General features: G+C 46.2%; 1 protein-coding gene across 30 annotated transcripts in view; it reads right to left on the bottom strand.

Annotated features, from left to right (window-relative positions):
• The window catches only part of LRRFIP1 (LRR binding FLII interacting protein 1), a 192,386-nt gene extending 173,605 nt beyond the window's left edge, over nt 1-18,781 (bottom strand). For 6 of the 30 annotated variants that reach the window (XM_007668358.3, XM_039912596.1, XM_039912599.1 and 3 more), the window contains exon 1: nt 18,625-18,775. In XM_007668358.3, the coding sequence (XP_007666548.2) occupies nt 18,625-18,720 (96 nt within the window). In that variant the 5' untranslated portion in view covers nt 18,721-18,775. Of the gene's footprint in view, nt 1-18,624 lie in introns of all 30 variants that reach the window. The other 24 variants (XM_039912623.1, XM_039912610.1, XM_039912612.1 and 21 more) reach the window with 9 other exon arrangements.
• Between the last annotated feature and the right edge of the window lie 1,089 nt (nt 18,782-19,870).

Below are 19,870 nucleotides of genomic sequence, written 5' to 3'. Positions count from 1 at the left end.
AATAAATACCATCAACACATGCACCTAAGTATGAATCACTCTGTAGATTCAGGCCAACAATATGGTCTAATTAGCTCATTATGGGCAGGAAATGTTTCTGCCAGATCTGCTGTACTCTGCTCTCCCAAGAGCTTAGTCTAGTGCTCTGCACATAGTAAGTGCTCAATAAATACCAGTGATTGATTGACTGATTAGCCCTCTTGTTGGTCCAGTGGAAACAGCCCAGGTCTGGGGATGAAGAGACCTGGGTTCTGGTCCCAGTTCCCCACCTTGAAGAGATGTCTGTCAGTGCTGTGCCAACACCAGGGATCATCCCTAACACTACATAAGGTGGACAGGCACAGTGGGAATTAAAAAAAAAAATAGCTAACATGAGTGGGGGGGGGACGACGACTTAGAGCAGCTGTCAGCGCTTAGAACAGCAACACACTCAGAGAAGCAGTGTGAGCTACTGGACACAGCCTAGGCCTGGGAGTCAGAAAGACCTGGGTTCTAATGCTGGGTCCACCACTTATCTGCTGTGTGACCTTGGATAACTCACTTCACTGGGCTTCAGTTACCCCATCTGTCAAACGTGAATTGACTCTGAGCCCCATGTGGGTCATGGACTGATTCTTAGTTTGTATCTACCCCAGCACATAGTGTATTATGTGACTGGTGCAGAGTAAGCACTTAAATACCTTTTTTATTTATTTATTTTTTTTTAAAGTACTTGACACATTAGTTTGCACTGAAATACCATCATTAATATTATTATCACCAAGACATGAGTTACGGGGGTAGAGAACAGCTTCCAAACTGTGCTTTAGTTTCTTAGGCCACAAAGGGATCCCCCACAAAAAAAACTCTATGTCCTTCCCTGTGTGCTGTGCCCCCACTTACCCACTTGCATGTACCTACATGTGTGACTGTCAGGGAAGAAAGCAAGCCAATGGTGCTGGGCAAACTACTAATGAAGAGGGAATTTCTCGTCCTGAGAGATGGCCAAGCCTTGGCCCTGACACTTTGGGATCAAGAACCTGGGTAGGAAAACTGATCAGTGGCAGTCGGTGAGCATTAAATCTAACTGGATTCCCGGGAGTGCTATTTGCAAAATGGCAGCAAGGAAAACAAAAGAATGCTCAATCCCAACTATCACTTCCCTTCTTATCCCCTAACTGCAAGGAGGAAAAAAGAAAAAGAAAAGTGAGAGATTGCTTTGCAAGTGGACAATCCCCAATCTTATGATTCTTATGATATGCATTATTTTCTGAAACCAAAACTACTCTTAGAATAATAATAATACTTTGCTTTTGCTATAGCACTTATTTTTCCAAAGCTTTGCCACATTTAATTTTGTTCTCACAACATACCTGTGAGATAGGATGAGGCAAGTATTTTATCCCCATTTTACGAAGGGGGGGAAAAAAAAACTACTGAGTCTCAGAGAGGTTGATTGGCTTACCCATGGTCATACAGCAGGTCAGGGACAAAGCTGAGACTAGGACCCAGGTTTTCTGAATCCCACACACATGCTCTGCCACTTTACCTTCCTGCCTCCTATCTGGGCTGTCAGCTAGTTTAAGGCATTGAGTCAACCCAGAGGTATAAGAGATCCTAGTCAGTCACACACACACACATATCTCATTCTTTCACCTTCAACTTCTAAATTCACATACTGACTGCATTAGCAGCCTCATGATTGTCCAGGAAATCCACTCCCCTACACACACGCCCCTCCAATCATAACCAGCTGGTTTTCTCTCAAAGGTGGTTTGGGCAAAGGGGCAGGGTGACAGCTGATATTTCAGAGGAGTTATTTTGAGCCTTGATTACTGGGTGTCTCTGACCATCTAGATTGATGTACAGCGCCTGGCAGACTGAACTAAGTCGCTGACCTGACTATACCCCAAGATGGGGTTTGACTTTTTGCAGTTTGCTGAGCAAGACACTTGCATTTTTTTTTCCTTGAAGGAGGCAGAAAGGTGAGAACAGAGTTATATTGATATTGTTGAAAGTTAAGCTTCAATCAGTTTATTAAGTTCTGGAATGCCCTTCTGTAAGCAATGCCACCCTAGTATATACAAAGAATGAGCATGACGCTATGACATTGCCAAAAAACAAGCAAGGAGAATCATTTATCCAAACCAACCTGGATGGCCACAATCCAGGAGAGTAATTAGATACAAAGAGATATAACACAGTGCAACAGAAGAAGAGCATCATCTTACAGCTTGTGTCCATAAAGGACATGTAATAATAGTTAAGTGAGGAAATCATGGGCCTTATCCAAAATAGGTTAAATTAGGGCCTCAGTCGATACTATTGAGGTAAACAGCATGGCCTAGTAGACAAAGCACGGGCCTGGGTGTCAGAAGGTCATGGGTTCTAATACTGCTCCACCACGTGGGGCAAGTCACTTCACTTCCCTGTGCCTCAGTTACCTCATTTGTAAAATGGGGATTAAGACTGAGCCTCACATGGGACAGGGACTGTGTCCAACCTGATCTGCTTGCATCTGCTCCAGCCCTTAGTACAATGCTTCGCACATATTAAGTGCTTAACAAATACCGTAAAATAATTATCGAGTGCTTACCGTGTGCGGAATCAAGCATTTGGGAGCAGACAATCTAATAGCATTCGTAGACATCTTCCCTGCCCAGAAAGAGCTTACAGTCTAGGGGAAGACAGACATTAAAGTTGCAGATATGCAAATGACTGCCTTGAGGCTGAGGGTGAGATTCATTCATTCGATTGTATTTATTGAGTGCTTACTGTATGCAGAGCACTGAATTAAGCGCTTGGAATGTATAATTTGGCAACAGATAGAGACAACCCCTGCTCAACAATGGGCTCACAGTCTAAAAGGGTGAGACAGACAGCAAAACAAGTAGTCAGGCATCAATACCATCAACATAAATAGAATCATAGATCTATATACATCATTAATAAAATAGAGTAATAAATATATACAAATATACATGTGCTATGGGGAGGGGAAGGGGGTAGAGCAGAGGGAGGGAGTAGGGGTAATGGGGAGGGAAGGAAATGAATACCAAGTGTGTAGGGGACACAGAATGGAGGAGTAGGGGAAATGAGGCCTTCTCCCCACACCTCAGCTAATATTATATTCAAATACATTATATGTGTATTAAAATATATAGTGAAAAACATGGCCTAGTGGACAGAGTACAGATCTGGGAGTCAGAAGGACCTGGGTTTTAATGCCAGCTTTCCCACTTGTCTCCTTTATGACTGGGCAAGTCACTTAATTTCTCTGTGCCTCAGTTAGTTCATCTGTAAAATGGAAACAGACTATGAGCCCCATGTGGGCTATGGACTGTGTCCAACCTGATTAGCTTGTATCTACCCCCATTGCTTCGAACAGTACGTGGCAACTACCATATCAAATACCATTAAATTCCAAACCTAACTGGATAGAACATAATTGAAATGGAAGTAGAAACAGCTAGTGTATGCTTGGAGAAGCAGCGTGGTTCAGTGGAAAGAGCATAGGCTTGAGAGCCAGAGGTCATGGGTTCGAAACCCAGATCTGCCACTTGTCAGCTGTGTGACTTCAAGTCACTTCACTTCTCTGGGCCTCAGTTCCCTCATCTGTAAAATGGGGATTAAGACTGTGAGCCTCATGTCGGACAACCTGTTGACCCTGTATCTACCCCAGCGCTTAGAACAGTGCTCTGCACATAGTAAGTGCTTAACAAATACCAACATTATTATTATTATGGCACTATTCAAGGCATGTGTAACATGATGGTCTTACCAACTATGATGGGAAAAATAGTAGGAGTTGTTTGGGGAAGGAAAATTAGGAGTTTAGTGGTAAATTCATGAGGAGAAGTTTTGAAGGCATCCTAAAGATTGTGAAAAATTCTAAGGATTGTACGAAAGGAATGGGATTGGGGGGACTGATGTAGAGCACTAAATCATCTGCACCAATGCGGGAACTTTCAAGTCCAGGTTGCCACATCAAACAATAAGCGCTTATTACTGAGCACTGTGTGCAGAGCACTGTACTAAGTAAGCACTTAGGAGAATATAACAGAGTTGATATACGTTTCCTGCCCACAATGAGTTTACAGCCTAGAGGAGGAGACTGACCTACAGATATGTATATAGATGCTGCGGGGCCAATTTACTAAAAACTGGAATCTACAAGACAAAATTCCCCTGGAAAGCCTAGCTACTTGACAATTCATTCACTCAATTGTATTTATTGAATGCTTACTGTGGGAGAGCGCTGTATTAAGCACTTGGAAAGTACAATTCGGCAACAGATAGAGACAATCCCTACCCAACTACTGGCTCACAGTCTAGAAGGGGCGACAGACAACAAAACAAGTAGAGAGGCATCAATACCATCAAAACAGATAAATAGAATCATATGTACACATCATTAATAAAATAGAGTAATAAATATGTACAAATATACAGAAGTGCTGTGGGGAAGGGAAGTGGGTAGAGCAGAGGGAGGGAGTAGGAGCAATGGAGGGGAGGAGGGGCAGAGGGAAAGGAAGGGCTCAGCCTGGGAAGGCCTCCTGGAGGAGGTGAGCTCTCAGTAGGGCATTGAAGAGGGGGAAAGAGTCAGTTTGGCGGATGTGAAGAGGGAGGGCATTCCAGGTCAGCGGTAGGATGTGGGTCAGGAGTCGACGGCAGGACAGGCGAGAACAAGGCACAGTGAGGAGGTTAGCAGCAGAGGAGCGGAATGTGCGGGCTGGGCTGAAGACAGAGATAAGGGAGGTGATGGAGAGCTTTGAAGCCAATAGTGAGGAGTTTTTGCTTCATGTGAACATCACTGAGTAGCTAATGCCTTTAGACTGCCCAATCCTGGATGGAGAGATTAACCCAATAATCTCCTAGAGATCAGGAAACAGTCCCTAGCCCACATAGGGCTCATAGTCTTAATCCCCATTTTACAGATGAGGTAACTGAGGCACATAAAGTGACTCGACCAAGCAAACAAGTGGTGGAGTCAGAATTAGAACCCAGGTTCATTCACTCATTCATTCAATAGTATTTATTGAGCACTTACTATGTGCAGAGCACTGTACTAAGCATTTGGAATGAACAAGTCGGCAACAGATAGAGACAGTCCCTGCCCTTTGACGGGCTTACAGTCTAATTGGGGGAGACAGACAGACAAGAACAATGGCAATAAACAACAATGGCAGGTCTTTCTGACTCCCAGGCCTGTGCTCTAGCCAGTGGGACAGGGTGCTTCCTAATACTGGGGGCCTGATGAATGCTTCTGGCCAGCCCACTTCACTATTCCTGGAGTGCCCATTGACCCGCTAGAATTTTGACTTCCTGGAGAAGAACACACACCCCGATCCCAAAGTTTCCACTGATGTAAATATGGAATGATCTGCTGGACTCATTGTTAGTCCATTGCTAAATTTAAAGCCAGAGAGTTTGCTATTGATTAGATTTGCTATTACCCTCCAGCACAACTTCAAAAATAAGTAAGAGAAGGACATTTCTGAGGGCTGAAGATAAGGCCTGCCACCCCACACTGCTACAGCGACTCCAACTTCCTCGCCTTACCCTAAAAATCAGGTCTAATTTCTAGTTAGTGCCTATTAGTGGAGGCTAAAAAAGCAACCAATTTCCCAATATTGCCTTCACATTCTCAGTTCGCTTAATAACTTTGTTTCTCAATAAAACCGCAGTGTGCTGCAATGAAGTTTGCTAATTTGTTAGCAATTTCCTTTTTGTCTTCAGATCAACCCTGTAAAACTGCTCTATCATATCCTTGAGGGATATACGGTCCACTCGGCCACTTAGCTAACTGCTGAGTAGCTACAGATTCAAGAAACTTCAGTGTGTATGCAGGGTAAAGAAAGCATATCAGGAAAATCTTCTGGGCTTTTAACTCTTCATTATGCCATCAGACCCGAGTTCCTACCACATCTTAAATCTCTGCTATTTCAGATGGTCCATGGTATATATATATATATATATATATATATACACACACACACGTTTATATATACACAAAATTCACATGAAGCATATATAAAACAGACTTTGCAAGTTTCACACATGACTTGAGACATATCAGAACAGGTAGTAAAAAAGAAAATGGAAATAAATGATGAAACTGGGGTTTTAGTCACAGAAATAACACTACAGACTTGCCACTTCATCTCACTCAAATGGCAGTTATAACTTCCATTTCACATCCTTATTGCAGCCAGAGACAAAAGAAACAACCCTCAATCATTTCTTTCAATTTATTTCAAAGCTCCCAACACCTCAAATTTAAAGCTAAAAAAAGTGGAGACCAAGATCTAAATGAAGGGAAAGCAAGGACTGTGAGAAGACACCTGTTCGAAGAATCACGAAATATGAGATGATTTCAAATTGCTGTAAAGCTTCAAGCAAGTAAAAAAGAATCCTAGAAAAACAAAAGAAATGTCTACTATAAAACTCACCAAGGTCCGTAGGACTGAAAATACTATTCGGTTGTGGACGAACTTACCTACCGTCTTACTGTCCCCCTGATTTTTTTGGATTTATTGAAAATACACTAGTGAAAATATTTTCAAGATAGGAAGGTCATGCTTCAATAATCCATTTAAGGGCATTCTGCCTTAGATGTAGACTTTTCTTGTCCTCCCCATATTTGCTTCCACATCCCTTGTGCCCCACTCAATTTGCTAGGGGCTTGTACAGTAGTAGCTACTGCTGGGTGGGGGAGATATTTTTTTTTTGATGTTACCACCATTAAAGTTGAATAATAAGGAGCAAGCAACAGAAAGCCAACTGTGTGTGTCCTCACTGTGGGTCAGGACCAGGCCCACCTGATGCCCCTTACCACTAAGCTCCCCACCCTGACCCAGAAAAAACCTCGATATAATATTTTCCTTGCCTCCTCACCTTCTTTCGACTCTCACATGCAATTGGTCACTAAATTCTGCCCGCTCTTCCTTCACAAGAGTTCTCAGATTCATCTCTTCCTTGCCTATTTCTCGGCTGTGTGCTCTTGGGCAAATCATTTCACGTCTCTGTGCCTCAGTTATCTCATCTGTAAAATTGGGATTAAAACTGTGAGCCCAATACGGGGCAGGGACTGTGTCCAACCTAATTAACTTGTATCTACCCCAGCGCTTAGTACAGGGCCTGGCACATAGTGAGCCCTTAATGAATACCACAACTGTTATCATCACCAGCCTGCATATATCTTAGTCCATCAGACATTTATCATCCTTCTCACTGGACTCCTTGATTGCAGTCTCTCAGCTGTCAAAAGTCATACTCCCCCCTTTAAACTATAAGTTCTTTGTGAGCAGGGAATGTGTGTTTCACGCTCAGCACAGTGCTCTGCACACGTTAAGCACTCGGATACAATTGAAAGAATGCATTTGAATATGAATTCATTGATTTTGTACTCTCCCTAATGCTTATGTGGCCTAATGGAAAGAGCATGGAACTGGATGTCAGGAAGTTCAAGTTTGAGTCTCAGCCCTGCCATTGGTCTACTGTGTGTCCTTGGGCAAGATACAATCTCTCAGGGCCTCAGTTTTCTCATTTGTAAAATGGGGATAACATAGCTTGTGAGTCTTATCTCATGACTTGGCATCTACTCCAACATAAAGCAAGGGCTTAATAAATGTCATAATTATTGTATTATTAGTACAGTGACAAGCCCATAGAAAGGCCTTTGACAAAGACCATTAAAGTAAAACTACCACTACTCTGCTGCCCTAACCATTCTTATGAAACAGTCATACCTCTCTCTAGTCTTCAAACCCCTAGTCCTTAACCAGTTTTCTCCATAGCAACCAAAAAGTGTTGACTATGGGCTTCAGAGCATTCCACCACTTATCTTTCCCATTGCTTCTCAACTCTCTTCACCCTCTAAACCCCAGTTCACACTTTTCCATTCCTCTCAAGCTCATTTTCCCCCTAGGACTCTCCCTTCTCTAACCCCTGGCTCATAACCCTACTTCCTGCCTGGAACTCCTGCCCCTTCCACTCTAACAGAACACTGTTCTCCCCAATGTCATAGTCCTCCCGAAAACCCGCCTCATCCAGAAGGCATTCTCTGATTAAGCTCTATCTTCCCACATCATCAATGCAACAACAGTACTTTCTTTTGTTCACCACCTTCTCATATATGTGTATATATACACATATCTACACATACACACATAAAATACACATATATATATATAGTAGTGTTAGGTGCTTACTCTGTGCCAGGCACTGTATTAAGTGCTGGGGTAGATACAAGGGAATTGGGTTGGACACAGTCTCTGTCCCACAGTAGGCTCACAGTCTTAATACCCATTTTACAGATGAGGTAACTGAGGCACAGAGAAATGACTTGTCCAAGATCACACAGCACGCAAGTGGCAGACTCCCAGGCCCATGCTCTATCCACTACACCATGCTGCTTCTCAATGTTCCCCTCTAGACTGTAAGCTCATTATGGGCAGGGAATGTGTCTTATATCGTACTCTCCCCACTTCTTGGCACAGTGCTCTGCACTCAATAAGCACTAAATAAATATGACTGACTGGCCAACCCAGCATTCTGGCAGAGGTGGACTGAATCTCTCCTTCCAGGAAACCTCTGAACCATCTGAGCCCAGATAACAGAGAGCAGGGCCAACTTCTGGATAACATCAAGCTGTCAGATCCTGGTCAAGGGCACTGTAATGGCTCTGCTTTGCCATTAACCTGGAATGACTATCAGCCTTGCTACCCTCTCACCACTTTAGTAAAGTTTTGTCCATAAATTGTTTAATCATTGCCCTTTCTAAACAGACTACTTAAAAAAGAGAATCAGTGGATTCCTGGCTTTGAACATTCATAAATAAAAAGCAACAGCTTAGAGCGGGTTGTGTGGAGACAAAGTTCACGGTGAAATCCAAATGGACAGCATAATCGTCACAGCAAGTTTGGCCCGTGAGAAGTCAAAGCATGAACACAAAGAGATGATGGGAAAGTAAGAGAGGAACTCAGGGGAGCATGAGAGGTCGCTGGTGGGTGAAGGAGGGTAAACAGGCTATGAAGAACTAAAGTTTTACACTGTGTAAGGTACCACTTTGACAGCCTTTCCCTTAGTCATTCCTACATGTCAAGGCTTGGGTGGAAATACTTAGGTTTAGACAATACCTAAAACGAATGACTTCACTACACTTTTACTCTACCTAATGATAATCTCCCAATAACCCATCAAATCAATACTACTTTTTGAGTGGTTATTCTGTGGAGAGTACTGTAACAGGTGAGAGAGAGAGAATACAAGCATTTTCTTTATACTCGGTCAAACATTTTTTCAGTATCAACCTGTGGTAATTTCTTATAGCATACTCAATTTCAAAAGAGCAAAATCTTTATAAATAGCATGTATTCAGTTCCTACTGTGTGCTAAGTTCTGTATGAAGGATTTGGGAAATTACAAAAAGAGTAAGAAGACACAATCCCCACCCTCGAGGAGCTTATAGTCTAGCAGGAGAAGCAGACACCAACAGACAGGAGAAGTAAACAGAGCATATGAGACATACACTTAAGTATTTTGGGGAGTTGCGGTAACCTAAGTGCTTAAGTGGCAGTTGGGGGCCACAAGGTGAAAAGATTAGAGATTACTCATGTAATATTAATAATGATAGTGATAGTAACTGTGGTATTTGTTAAACACTTGCTCTGAGCCAAGCACTGTACTAAGCACTGGGGTGGACACAAGCAAATCAGGTTGGACATATCCCTGAGAAAGGAAAGAACAATAAGATTTGGGGACAGACTAGATGTGAGAAGCAGAAGCAGAGAAGCAGCTTAGAGAAGCAGTGTGGCTTAGTGAAAAGAGCCCGGGCTTGGGAGTCAGAGGTCACGGGTTCTAGTCCCGGCTCCTCCACTTGTCAGCTGTGTGACCTTGGGCAAGTCACTTCACTTCTCTGGGCCTCAGTTCCCTCATCTGTAAAATGGGGATTAAGACTGTGAGCCCCACGTGGGACAACCTGATTCTCTTGTGTCTACCCCAGCGCTTAGAACAGTGCTCGGCACATAGTAAGCGCTTAACAAATAGCAGTATCACTATTATTATTATGTGGGAGTTAAAAGGGAGGAAGGAGTCAAGGATGCCACCAAGGCGGTAGACTTCAGAGACAGAGAGGATGATGATGTCATCAGCCAATGGGAAAGTTAGGCAGGAAGGAGGATTTGGGTGGGAAAATAAAGAATCCTATTTTGTACATGTTGAGTTTGAAGTGCCGGTGGGATATCCTCATAGAGATGTTCTGAAGGCAGGGAGAAGAAATGTGTGCCTGCAGAGGAGAGAGGCGGGAATGGAGACGCAGATGTGGGAATCGCCCATGAAGAGATGTTAACAATCGTGGGAGTGGGTGAGGTCCCTGGGGGCGTCTGTGGAAAATGAGATGGAGATGCAGAACACAGCCTTGAGGGTTACTCACCAACAGCAAGAGTGAGATGGAGAAAGAAAGATCAGCCAGAGAAGTCAGTGGAGAACCTAGTGAGTTGTGTGTTAGGAAAACGAGGTTAGAAAATGTTGAAAGCGGCTAAGAGATCAAGGAGGAATAGGACACAATACAGTTCATTTGATTTGGCAAGAAGGATATCTTTGGCGAGCTCGTAGATGATGATCTCAGAGGACTGAAGGGGGGCGGAAATCAGATCCTAGAGAGTCAAGAAAAGAAAGAGATGGAGGAGAGGAAGTGGATGCAGCAGGAGAAATAAACAATTTGTTCAAGGAGTTTGGACGGGAAAGGGAGGAAGGAGAAGGGGGTGAGAGCTGAATAGGGCAGTGGAGTCCAGGGAAGGTTTTATTAGGATCGTAAAGACATGGAGTGTTTAACGGCAGACGGGAAGGAATGTGTGGCTGAAGACCATCAGGGAGAAGAGGAAGGAAAGGCACTCACTAGTCACTACTAAAGTTACTTCTTTAGAAAGTGGAAAGGGATGGGGTCAGAGACAGGAGGAGGTCATCATGGTTGAAACCAGACAAATTTCTTCTTGAGAGATGATGGAGAAAGTCGAGAGACTTGGGGGATTTGGGTGGATGAAGGGGAAAGCTTATGACTGAAGGTTTTGATTTGATCCACAAGGTCACGGCAGTGGGCGACGAGGGAGGAGGAGGAACTGGGGGTTTTCTGGAAGAAGTTAAAGATCTGTTCAAGGAGTGGGGGACTATGGCCCTTGGATTCGATGAAAGAGGAGAAGTATGTTTTTGCGCAGGAAAAGGGGCCGAGTTATAGCAGGTAAGGAATGGGCTTAAAGTCTGGAAGATAAGGAGAGAAGAAGTGTCACAAAACCAGTCAAGTTGGAAACTTATTTTTCAAAAAATTGTAAGTATTTTCTTCACAGTTTCCTGTGTTTGCCATTTGCTTTGCATTTGGAGACATTCCTCAATGAAAAGAAAACTGACAGATCCGCAACTTGGATCTGTATCCTTTAAGCACTTGATATTCACCCCATCCTCAGCCTCAACACACTTATGTACATAGCCATAATTTACTTATATTAACACCTTTCTTCCCCTCTAGACTGTATACTCCTGGTGGTCAGTGAACATATCTACCAACTCTAGTCTTGTACTCTCAAGAACCCAGTAAATGCTTGATAAATACCACTGATGGACTGGACTAAGAAGAATTAATAACAATTTCTTCCAAATAACAGCTCCCACAAACCCAATGCAACTTCAACTATAATGAATGTTTTTTTATTGCAAAATCATAATTTTTTTCAAGTCTAGTTATTCCCACCACCACCCTTCCACAATACCATCAAAGTGATCATTGGAAATTTGGAAAAAAGATACTTTAAAAAAATAATATATCATGCTTTTAACTTTATGACCAAGGGATTGGGAGGAGGGGAAGGAAGGAAGAGGGCAGAAGAAAGAGGACTCCAATGTTGAAAGGCAAAATTTTAGGGGTGGAGTGGATTTAGGAAACCCGCTCAGACATTCCCCTTATTCTCAGACATAGAGAAGCAGCGTGGCTCAGTGGAAAGAGCATGGGCTTAGGAGTCAGAGGTCATGGGTTCTAATCCCAGCTCCGCCACTTGTCAGCTGTGTGACAGTGGGCAAGTCACTTAACTTCTCTGTGCCTCAGTTCCCTCATCTGTAAAATGGGGATGAAGACTGTGAGCCTCACGTGGGACAACCCTGATTACCCTGTATCTCCCTCAGAGCTTAGAAGAGTGTTCAGCACATAGTAAGCGCTTTACAAATAAAAACATTATTGTTCTCCTTAGAGCTTCCCTATTCTTAGCCAAGGGCAGGCATTTCAAGTAGAAAGACATGTTAGGAGCCATGGGTTTGGAGGAATGGTAGTCAGATATGCAGTATTCCAAAAGCAGGACTCAAATCTATCAGTGATATATTTTGAACACTTGTGCATCGAGCTCTGTGCTAGGCACTTGGGAGAGTACAGGGCCAGTCGGTAGACAGGATCCCTGTCCACAAGGAGCTTACAATCTAGAGAGGAGTTTCTGGTGCAGTGATTCCATGCTTTTAATACTGTTAAAATGAAGTAAAGAAATAAAAGCTGTTTAAGGAGAAGCAGCATGGCCTGCCGAAGAATCTGCGTTCTAATTACGGCTCTGCCACTTGTCTATTGTGTGACCTCAGGCGGGCCACTTCACTTCTTTGTGTCTCAATTATTCCATCTGTAAAATGACTGAGTCAGATGCTGAACAGGGTCAGTGCCCAATCTGATTAACCTGTACCCACCCCAGCGCTTAGTACAGTGCCAGACACATAGTAAGCACTTAAATACCATTTTTTTTTTTAAAAAAAAAAAGACAACCAACTAGCCCCTGGAGATAATGGCAAGGCTGAGAAGGAAGAACTGCTTCTAACTGAAAGATTGCCTTCAGCGCTAGGGAAAGCAGAGGGGGATTTTGAGGATGTCAAAAAAGCAGCTGCACTGAAACTTTGAGATATACTTTCTCTTCTACAATGGGACAGTTTTTTAGAGAAGGGCTCTGCTTCATTGTTCAGGTAAGAGATGGCATACTGGGACACAAACAGGGAGCATTTTTTTTAATACTCTATACTTTGGAAATCATTAAATGGAGGCAACTAGACAGACACCGCTAGAACAAGACTGTTCACTCGAGACATTTTCTGGCAGTTCCTCCTGAAGCACCAGAGACCACTGGAACCCTAGAGCCAGGAAAAGGTTGGCAGCCTTTCCATCCAACCAAACCAATCATCCCCATGTGCAATTCCACTGCCAGGAGCCACCACAACATTAGTAGCTACCTACTCGACCCCTGCCTGTCTTACACCAAGGCTGAAATTGGGAAACCGAAAGTGAGGAGGAAAGAGGAAATGTTTTGAGCATAAAGTTATAGAATTTAGTAAAGTGCTTTCTGTGTGCAGAGCACTGTACTAAAACCTAGGGAAGAACAAACAGGTGAGAGTTGGACATGGTCCCTGTCCCTCTATGGCTCACACAAAAGCCTCAGATAATCCTTCATCTCGGTAAAAAAACAGAAAATACTTGGCTACCGACAGACCAGACAGTAATCAAGAAAGGTAGAGCTTTGTTAGACCCAAAGCTTAAAACGGAGCATCAGAGGAGGCAAGTGTGAAAACAAAGGCAAACAAACTTCAAACAATTCAAGGAAGGACAATGCTTGCAGTTGCACAGTGGTCAGCCATATGTGCATACATACAGGTGAATTTCAGGAAGGACAATTATATTTACACATAGAATATAATCTATTTAGACTGTCACAGCAGGTTTGCAAATAAAAAAGTTAGTATAATATACAGCTCACTTCCGATCTTTAAGTGTTTTGAAAAAAACAATTAGAAAAAAAGAATACTTTGAAGCCTAGGAATTCTGAGAAAAGCAGTTTGAACTGAAAATGAAGAACCTGATCTAACTTCAATCAAGTGTTTCCGGAAGATTACATGCTTTACCTTTACTCACAGAATTTAATTTCTCCAGATTACAAACTTTCTAGATTTAGCAATTCATGTGAAAAAGGGAAGAGGTTTCTTGTGAGCATTACCCCACAGGCTATTCTTTCTCCGAAATAACCAATGACCTCCTTCTTGCCAAATCTAACAGACTCTATTCTCCTAATTCTCCTCGACCTCTCTCTCAGCGGCCCATGCCACTGAACAACTCCCTTCTGCAGGAGTTCTGTTAGTTTACTGACACTTTTCTTACCACTGCAGCAAATCCTTCTGTTGTGGTTTTCACCAGCTCTTCCTCCCACCTCCTAATTGTGGGTGGCCCTCAAACCTGTTTGAGATCCCCTTCTCTTCTCACTTTACACTCATTCTCTCCGGGGCCTCATCCAGTCCCATGGCTTCAACTACCACTTCTACGTGGTGGATTCCCACAATTTACCTCGAGAGCCCCTTCTCTCTCCTCTGCAATCTCACAATTCCTCTGCCTCCAGGATAACTCTACATGGATGTCCTACCCCCACTTCAAGCTCAACTCATCCAGAACCGATCTTTCCTTCCCAATCCTGTCCACTTAACCTTCCCAACATCAATCAGTGGTAATTAATGAGCACTTGATGGGTTCAGAACACTATACTACATACTTGGGAGAGTACAGTGGAGTTGTAGTGTAATCATTCATTCAACTGTATTTATTGAGTGCTTCCTCTGTGCAGAGCACTGTTCTAATCGCTTGGAAAGTACAATTCAGTAATAAAGAGAGACGATCCCTGCCCACACCAGTCTTAAAGTCTAGAAGACTCAACTGACCGTCAACACCCTTCCAGTCTCTTAAGCCTGCAACCCTGGCATTGTCCTCGACTCCATCCTCTCTTTTAATTCCGGTATTTGGTCTGTCACCATATCTTGTTTCTTCTTCCTCCTCCACAAAATTTCCAGAATCTGCCCCTTTCTCTCCATCTGACTACCACAACGATCAAGGCACTTGTCATATCCTGGCTTGATTACTGAATCAGCTTCCTCACTGGTCTTCCAAACTCCAATCTCCTCCCTGTCTTAGCCTAAATTTCACCCTGCTGCCTGGATTGTTTTTCTAACCTGGCACTATGCACCTACCTTCTCACTCCTCAAAAATCTCAAATGGTTACCCTTTCTCCATTCCATGATCAGGAAACTCCTGACCAATGGCTTTAAGGCACTCGATTGGCTCTCTCTCAAGCTAACTGTGCCTCACCTTCATCTCTCCAGTCTCCAACTCCCGGCTCACACCCTCCCCGTATATAAAAATCCCTCACCCCTTCAAATTCACCAAACTGCAGCTTCCTCCACTTTCAAAGCCCTTTTGAAAAACAACCTTCCCCAAGGGGCTTGCCCCAATTAATTTTAAATATTCCCTGCCTAGATCCCCTCTACTGCCTCCTAAGCATTCACGGTTCCCTCTAAGCACAACTGTACATATTTTACACACCTTACACTTGGGAGTGAGAAGCAGCATGGGCCAGGGAAAAGAGCCCGAGCCTGGGAGTCGGATGACCTGGGTTCTAATCCTCGCTCCACAATGTCCTCTGTGTGACCTTGGGCAAATCACTTCTCTGGACCTCAGTTCCTTCATCTGCAAAATGGGGATTGAGACTGTGGCATAGGGACTGTGTCCAACGCAGCTGACTTGTATCCATCCGAATGCTTAGTAAAGTACCTGGCACACAGTAAGAACCCAACAAAAACCATTGTAATTTTATTATCCACACCTTTGGATTGTGTGCTTTTGTGCTCATGTCTCCGGGAATTCATTGGTATTTGAGAGTTTACTGTGTGCAAAGTACTGTAGTAAGCGCTTGGCAGAGTCCAATATAGCAACCTGGGGAAGCAGCATGGTCTAGCGGATAGAGCACAGGCTTGGGAGACAGAAGGTCATGGGTTCTAATCCCAGCTCCGCCACTTGTCTGCTGGGTGACCTTGGGCATGTCACTTCTCTGTGCCTCAGTTACCTCATCTGTAGAATGGGGATTGAGACTGTAAGACCCACGTGGGACAGGGACTGAGTCCAACCTGATTTGTCTCTATCCACCCCAGTGCTTAGAACAGTGCCTGGCACACAGTAAGTGCTTAATACCATAATAATGATGATTAATAATAGCAATAAACAGCCATCATCCCTGCCCACAACGAGTTCTCTCAGCTGGGATGAGTTCCACAGTTAAGGGAAATTACCTGATTGCCCTGAACTTTAAACTGGTAAAAATCAGTTATGACTGGTTCCACGACCGTTATACTGTAGTCTTATTTCTCAGTTCCCGTGTGAGACGAACTGTTCCTTTGAATAGGTATTAGGTGCCTGCTGAAGTTACTACAGTACCTCACAGCAAAACTCTGTCTATGGTTATTCAGGTTTGGAAGCCTCTGGATAAGGTCTAACTTCATTTGACTCAGATATTCAATATTATGTTATAATACCAAGAAAGAACAAATCAATCAGGCCTCTTGGAAGAAAGTGGAATCCAGTAGTGGGAGGGGTAATTTAAGCCACTTGGAAAGATCTGTTATTTAGCTGAAACTTTTGCCTTCTCTGACTAGCTTTTAATACAAAAGGAAGCCAAGTTTTAATTGCTTTAGGACATATCCTGTGTGATCACTTAAAATGGTGGAGTGACACATCTGAAATGAAAAGTGAAGGTAGAAGCTTCATGCAGAAAGGCAGAGATAAGAACTCCTGTAAATGGGTCTAAGCAGATCACCAAGTTTGAATCACACACGGCTGACCGCTGACGCTCGTAAGTCTCCCAGCAATAAAAAATATTGCCACTCACACCAGACCCAAGCGACAAATAGAGTCACCCCGATGCAATGACTGGGGGGGGAATGGGCCTCCACCCCAGATAAGGGGTCACACCCAGAGCCAAGCCACCGTTATACCTCTCTGCATGTCCACTCCCTACATCCCAGACAATGTCACCTTCTCCATGCTCCCCTTCCTGGGAGCTGCTCGGGAGAAGTTTGGGACAGATGAGCGGGCCGGTCTTGGCTCAAACCGAGGCCTGCCTGGTGGTGGAAGCAGAGAAGGGTCCAAGGCAGAGAAGGGGAAGCAAGGAGACAGTGAGGACAACTCCTCAAAAAGGTGCTATTCTGTCCACTCACCCTTCGCTGTCATACATACACACATCTGGTGGGCTACTTCTGCTGCACTGCACTCTCCCAAGGGCTTGGTACATAGGTCCACATTCATTCGATCGTATTTGAGCACTTACTGTGTGCAGAACACTGGACTGAGCGCTTGGAAAGTACAATTTGGCAACAGAGACAACCTCTACCCAACGAAGGGCACAGAGCACTCAAATCCCATTCACTGATATACACACACACTCAATTCTGCTAATTCTGCTCTATTGCACTCTCCCAAGGGCTTAGTCCAGTGCTCTGCACACAGTAAGAGCTCAATAAATCCCGTTGACTGCTACACAAAAGCACACACTCGAGGAACAGGTGTGCTAATTCTGGTGCATTGCACTCTCCCAGGAGCTTGGTACAGCGCTCTGCACAGGGTCAGCACTGAATAAATACCTTTGATTGATCCACACAAGGAAGGGGTGTGCTAATTCTGGTGCATTGCACTCTTTCCAGGGCTTGGTACAGCGCTCTGCACATAGTGAGCGCTCCATAAAACCGGCTGATTGATACCCACGGACATACAGTGTACTGCGCTCTCCCGAGGCTTGGGTCGAGTGCTCTGCACAGTGTGCGCTCAATAAATCCCGTGGCTTGATACACAAAGACACACACACTCAAGGAAGGGGTGTGCTCGGTCTGGCGCATTGCACTCTCGCAGGGGAAGAGCGCTTCGCACATGGGCAGAGCTCATTTAATCCCGTCACTTGATGCCCACGGCCTCAGAAGGGAGGGGTGCTAATGCTGGTGCATTGCACTCTTACAGGGGCTCGGCAGAGCGCTTCGCACATGGAAAGAGCGCTCCGCACATGGGCAGAGCTCAATCCCGTCGCCTGATGCCCAAAGACACAGAAGGGGGGGAGGGGGTGCTAATGCTGGTGCATTGCACTCTCGCAGGGGCTGGGCCCAGCGCTCCGCACATGGGCAGAGCGTTTTGCACATGGGCAGAGCTCAATCCCGTCGCCTGATGCCCAAAGACACAGAAGGGGGGGAGGGGGTGCTAACGCTGGTGCATTGCACTCTCGCAGGGGCTGGGCAGAGCGTCTTGCACATGGGCAGAGCTCAATCTCGTCGCTTAATGCCCAAAGACACAGAAGGGGGGGGGGTATTAATGCGGGTGCATTGCACTCTCGCAGGGGCTGGGCACAGCGCTCCGCACATGGGCAGAGCTTTTTGCACATGGGCAGAGCTCAATCCCGTCGCTTAAAGCCCAAAGACACAGAAGGGGGGGAGAGGGTGCTAATGCGGGTGCATTGCACTCTCGCAGGGGCTGGGCAGAGCGTTTTGCACATGGGCAGAGCTCAATCTCGTCGCTTAATGCCCAAAGACACAGAAGGGGGGGAGAGGGTGCTAATGCGGGTGCATTGCACTCTCGCAGGGGCTGGGCCCAGCGCTCCGCACATGGGCAGAGCTCAGGCGATCCCGTCGCTTGATGCCCACGGACACAGAAGGGGGGTTGCTACTGCCGGTGAATCGCGCCCTCCCTGGGGTTGGGCAGAGCGCTCTGCAGAGGGGGAGCGCCCCGAGAGGCCCAGCGAGGGATGGGGGAGCCGAGGGGGTCCCGTCCCGCACCTCCCGGGCGATCTGATTGAGGGCGTCGTCCTCCGCCGTCAGGCGCTCCCGGTTGGGCAGCCTCTTGCGACCCGGGCCCTGGCTGCCCATCTCCATCGGCGACACCGGACCGGACGGGCCGCACCGCGCAGGGCGCCGCGCACCAAAAAGGACCGGCCCCGCTCACCACCACCACCACCACCACCGCCGCCGCCGCCGCCGCCGCCTCCCGCTCCTCCGGCCCCGCCCCCGCCCCCGCCCGCCGCGCCATGACGTCACACGCACGGGGGCCGGCGCGCACACACACACACACACACACACACACACACACGAGACACAGAGCCCCGCCCCCCAGCCCCCCCCGGAGGCGGGGAGGGGGCGGGGCTTCGCGGTGACGTCAGGACTAGGAGAGGATGGTCGGGTCCGGAGGCGAGGAGGGGGCGGGGCTTCGGGGTGACGTCAGAAGGAAGGGGGTCGGGGGTCCGCGGTGACGTCATAAACAGGAGAGGGTGGTCGGGTCCGGAGGAGGGGAGGGGCGGGGCTTCGAGGTGACGTCAGAACCAGGAGCGGCTGGCCAGGTCCGAAGGAGAGGAGGGAGGGAGGGGGGGCTTCGGGTGACGTCAGAACCGGAGAGTGGGCGGGGCCTCGAGGTGACGTCAGAACCAGGAGAGGCTGGCCAGGTCCGAAGGAGAGGAGGGAGGGAGAGGGGCTTCGGGTGACGTCAGAACCAGAGAGTGGGCGGGGCCTCGAGGTGACGTCAGAAACCGTGAGTGGGCGGGGCTTCGAGGGGCTTCAGAAACCGAGTGGGCGGGGCTTCGCGGTGACGTCAGAAGCAGAGCGTACGGGCGGTGCTACCAATCTGGGGGTCCGGAGGATCTGGGTTCTAATTCCCCCCCCCCCCCCGTCACCTACCTGCTCTGTGACCTCGGACCAGTCACTCTAGAGAAGCAGGGTGGCTCCATGGAAAGAGCCCGGGCTTTGGAGTCAGGGTCATGAGTTCGAATCCCAGCTCCGCCACTTGTCAGCTGTGTGACTGTGGGCAAGTCACTTCACTTCTCGGTGCCTCAGTTCCCTCTTCTATAAAATGGGGATGAAGACTGTGAGCCCCACGTGGGACAACCTCATTCCCCTGTGTCTACCCCAGCGCTTAGAACAGTGCTCGGCACATAGTAAGCGCTTAATACCAACATTATTATTTGCTTCCCTCGATCTCAGTTACCTCGTTCAGTCCATCGTATTTATGAAGCACTTACTGCGTGCCGAGCAC

This window comes from Ornithorhynchus anatinus, chromosome 7 (assembly GCF_004115215.2).
Source record: "Ornithorhynchus anatinus isolate Pmale09 chromosome 7, mOrnAna1.pri.v4, whole genome shotgun sequence".
Lineage (NCBI taxonomy): Eukaryota > Metazoa > Chordata > Mammalia > Monotremata > Ornithorhynchidae > Ornithorhynchus > Ornithorhynchus anatinus.
This window is presented reverse-complemented; position numbering and strand designations above follow the sequence as displayed.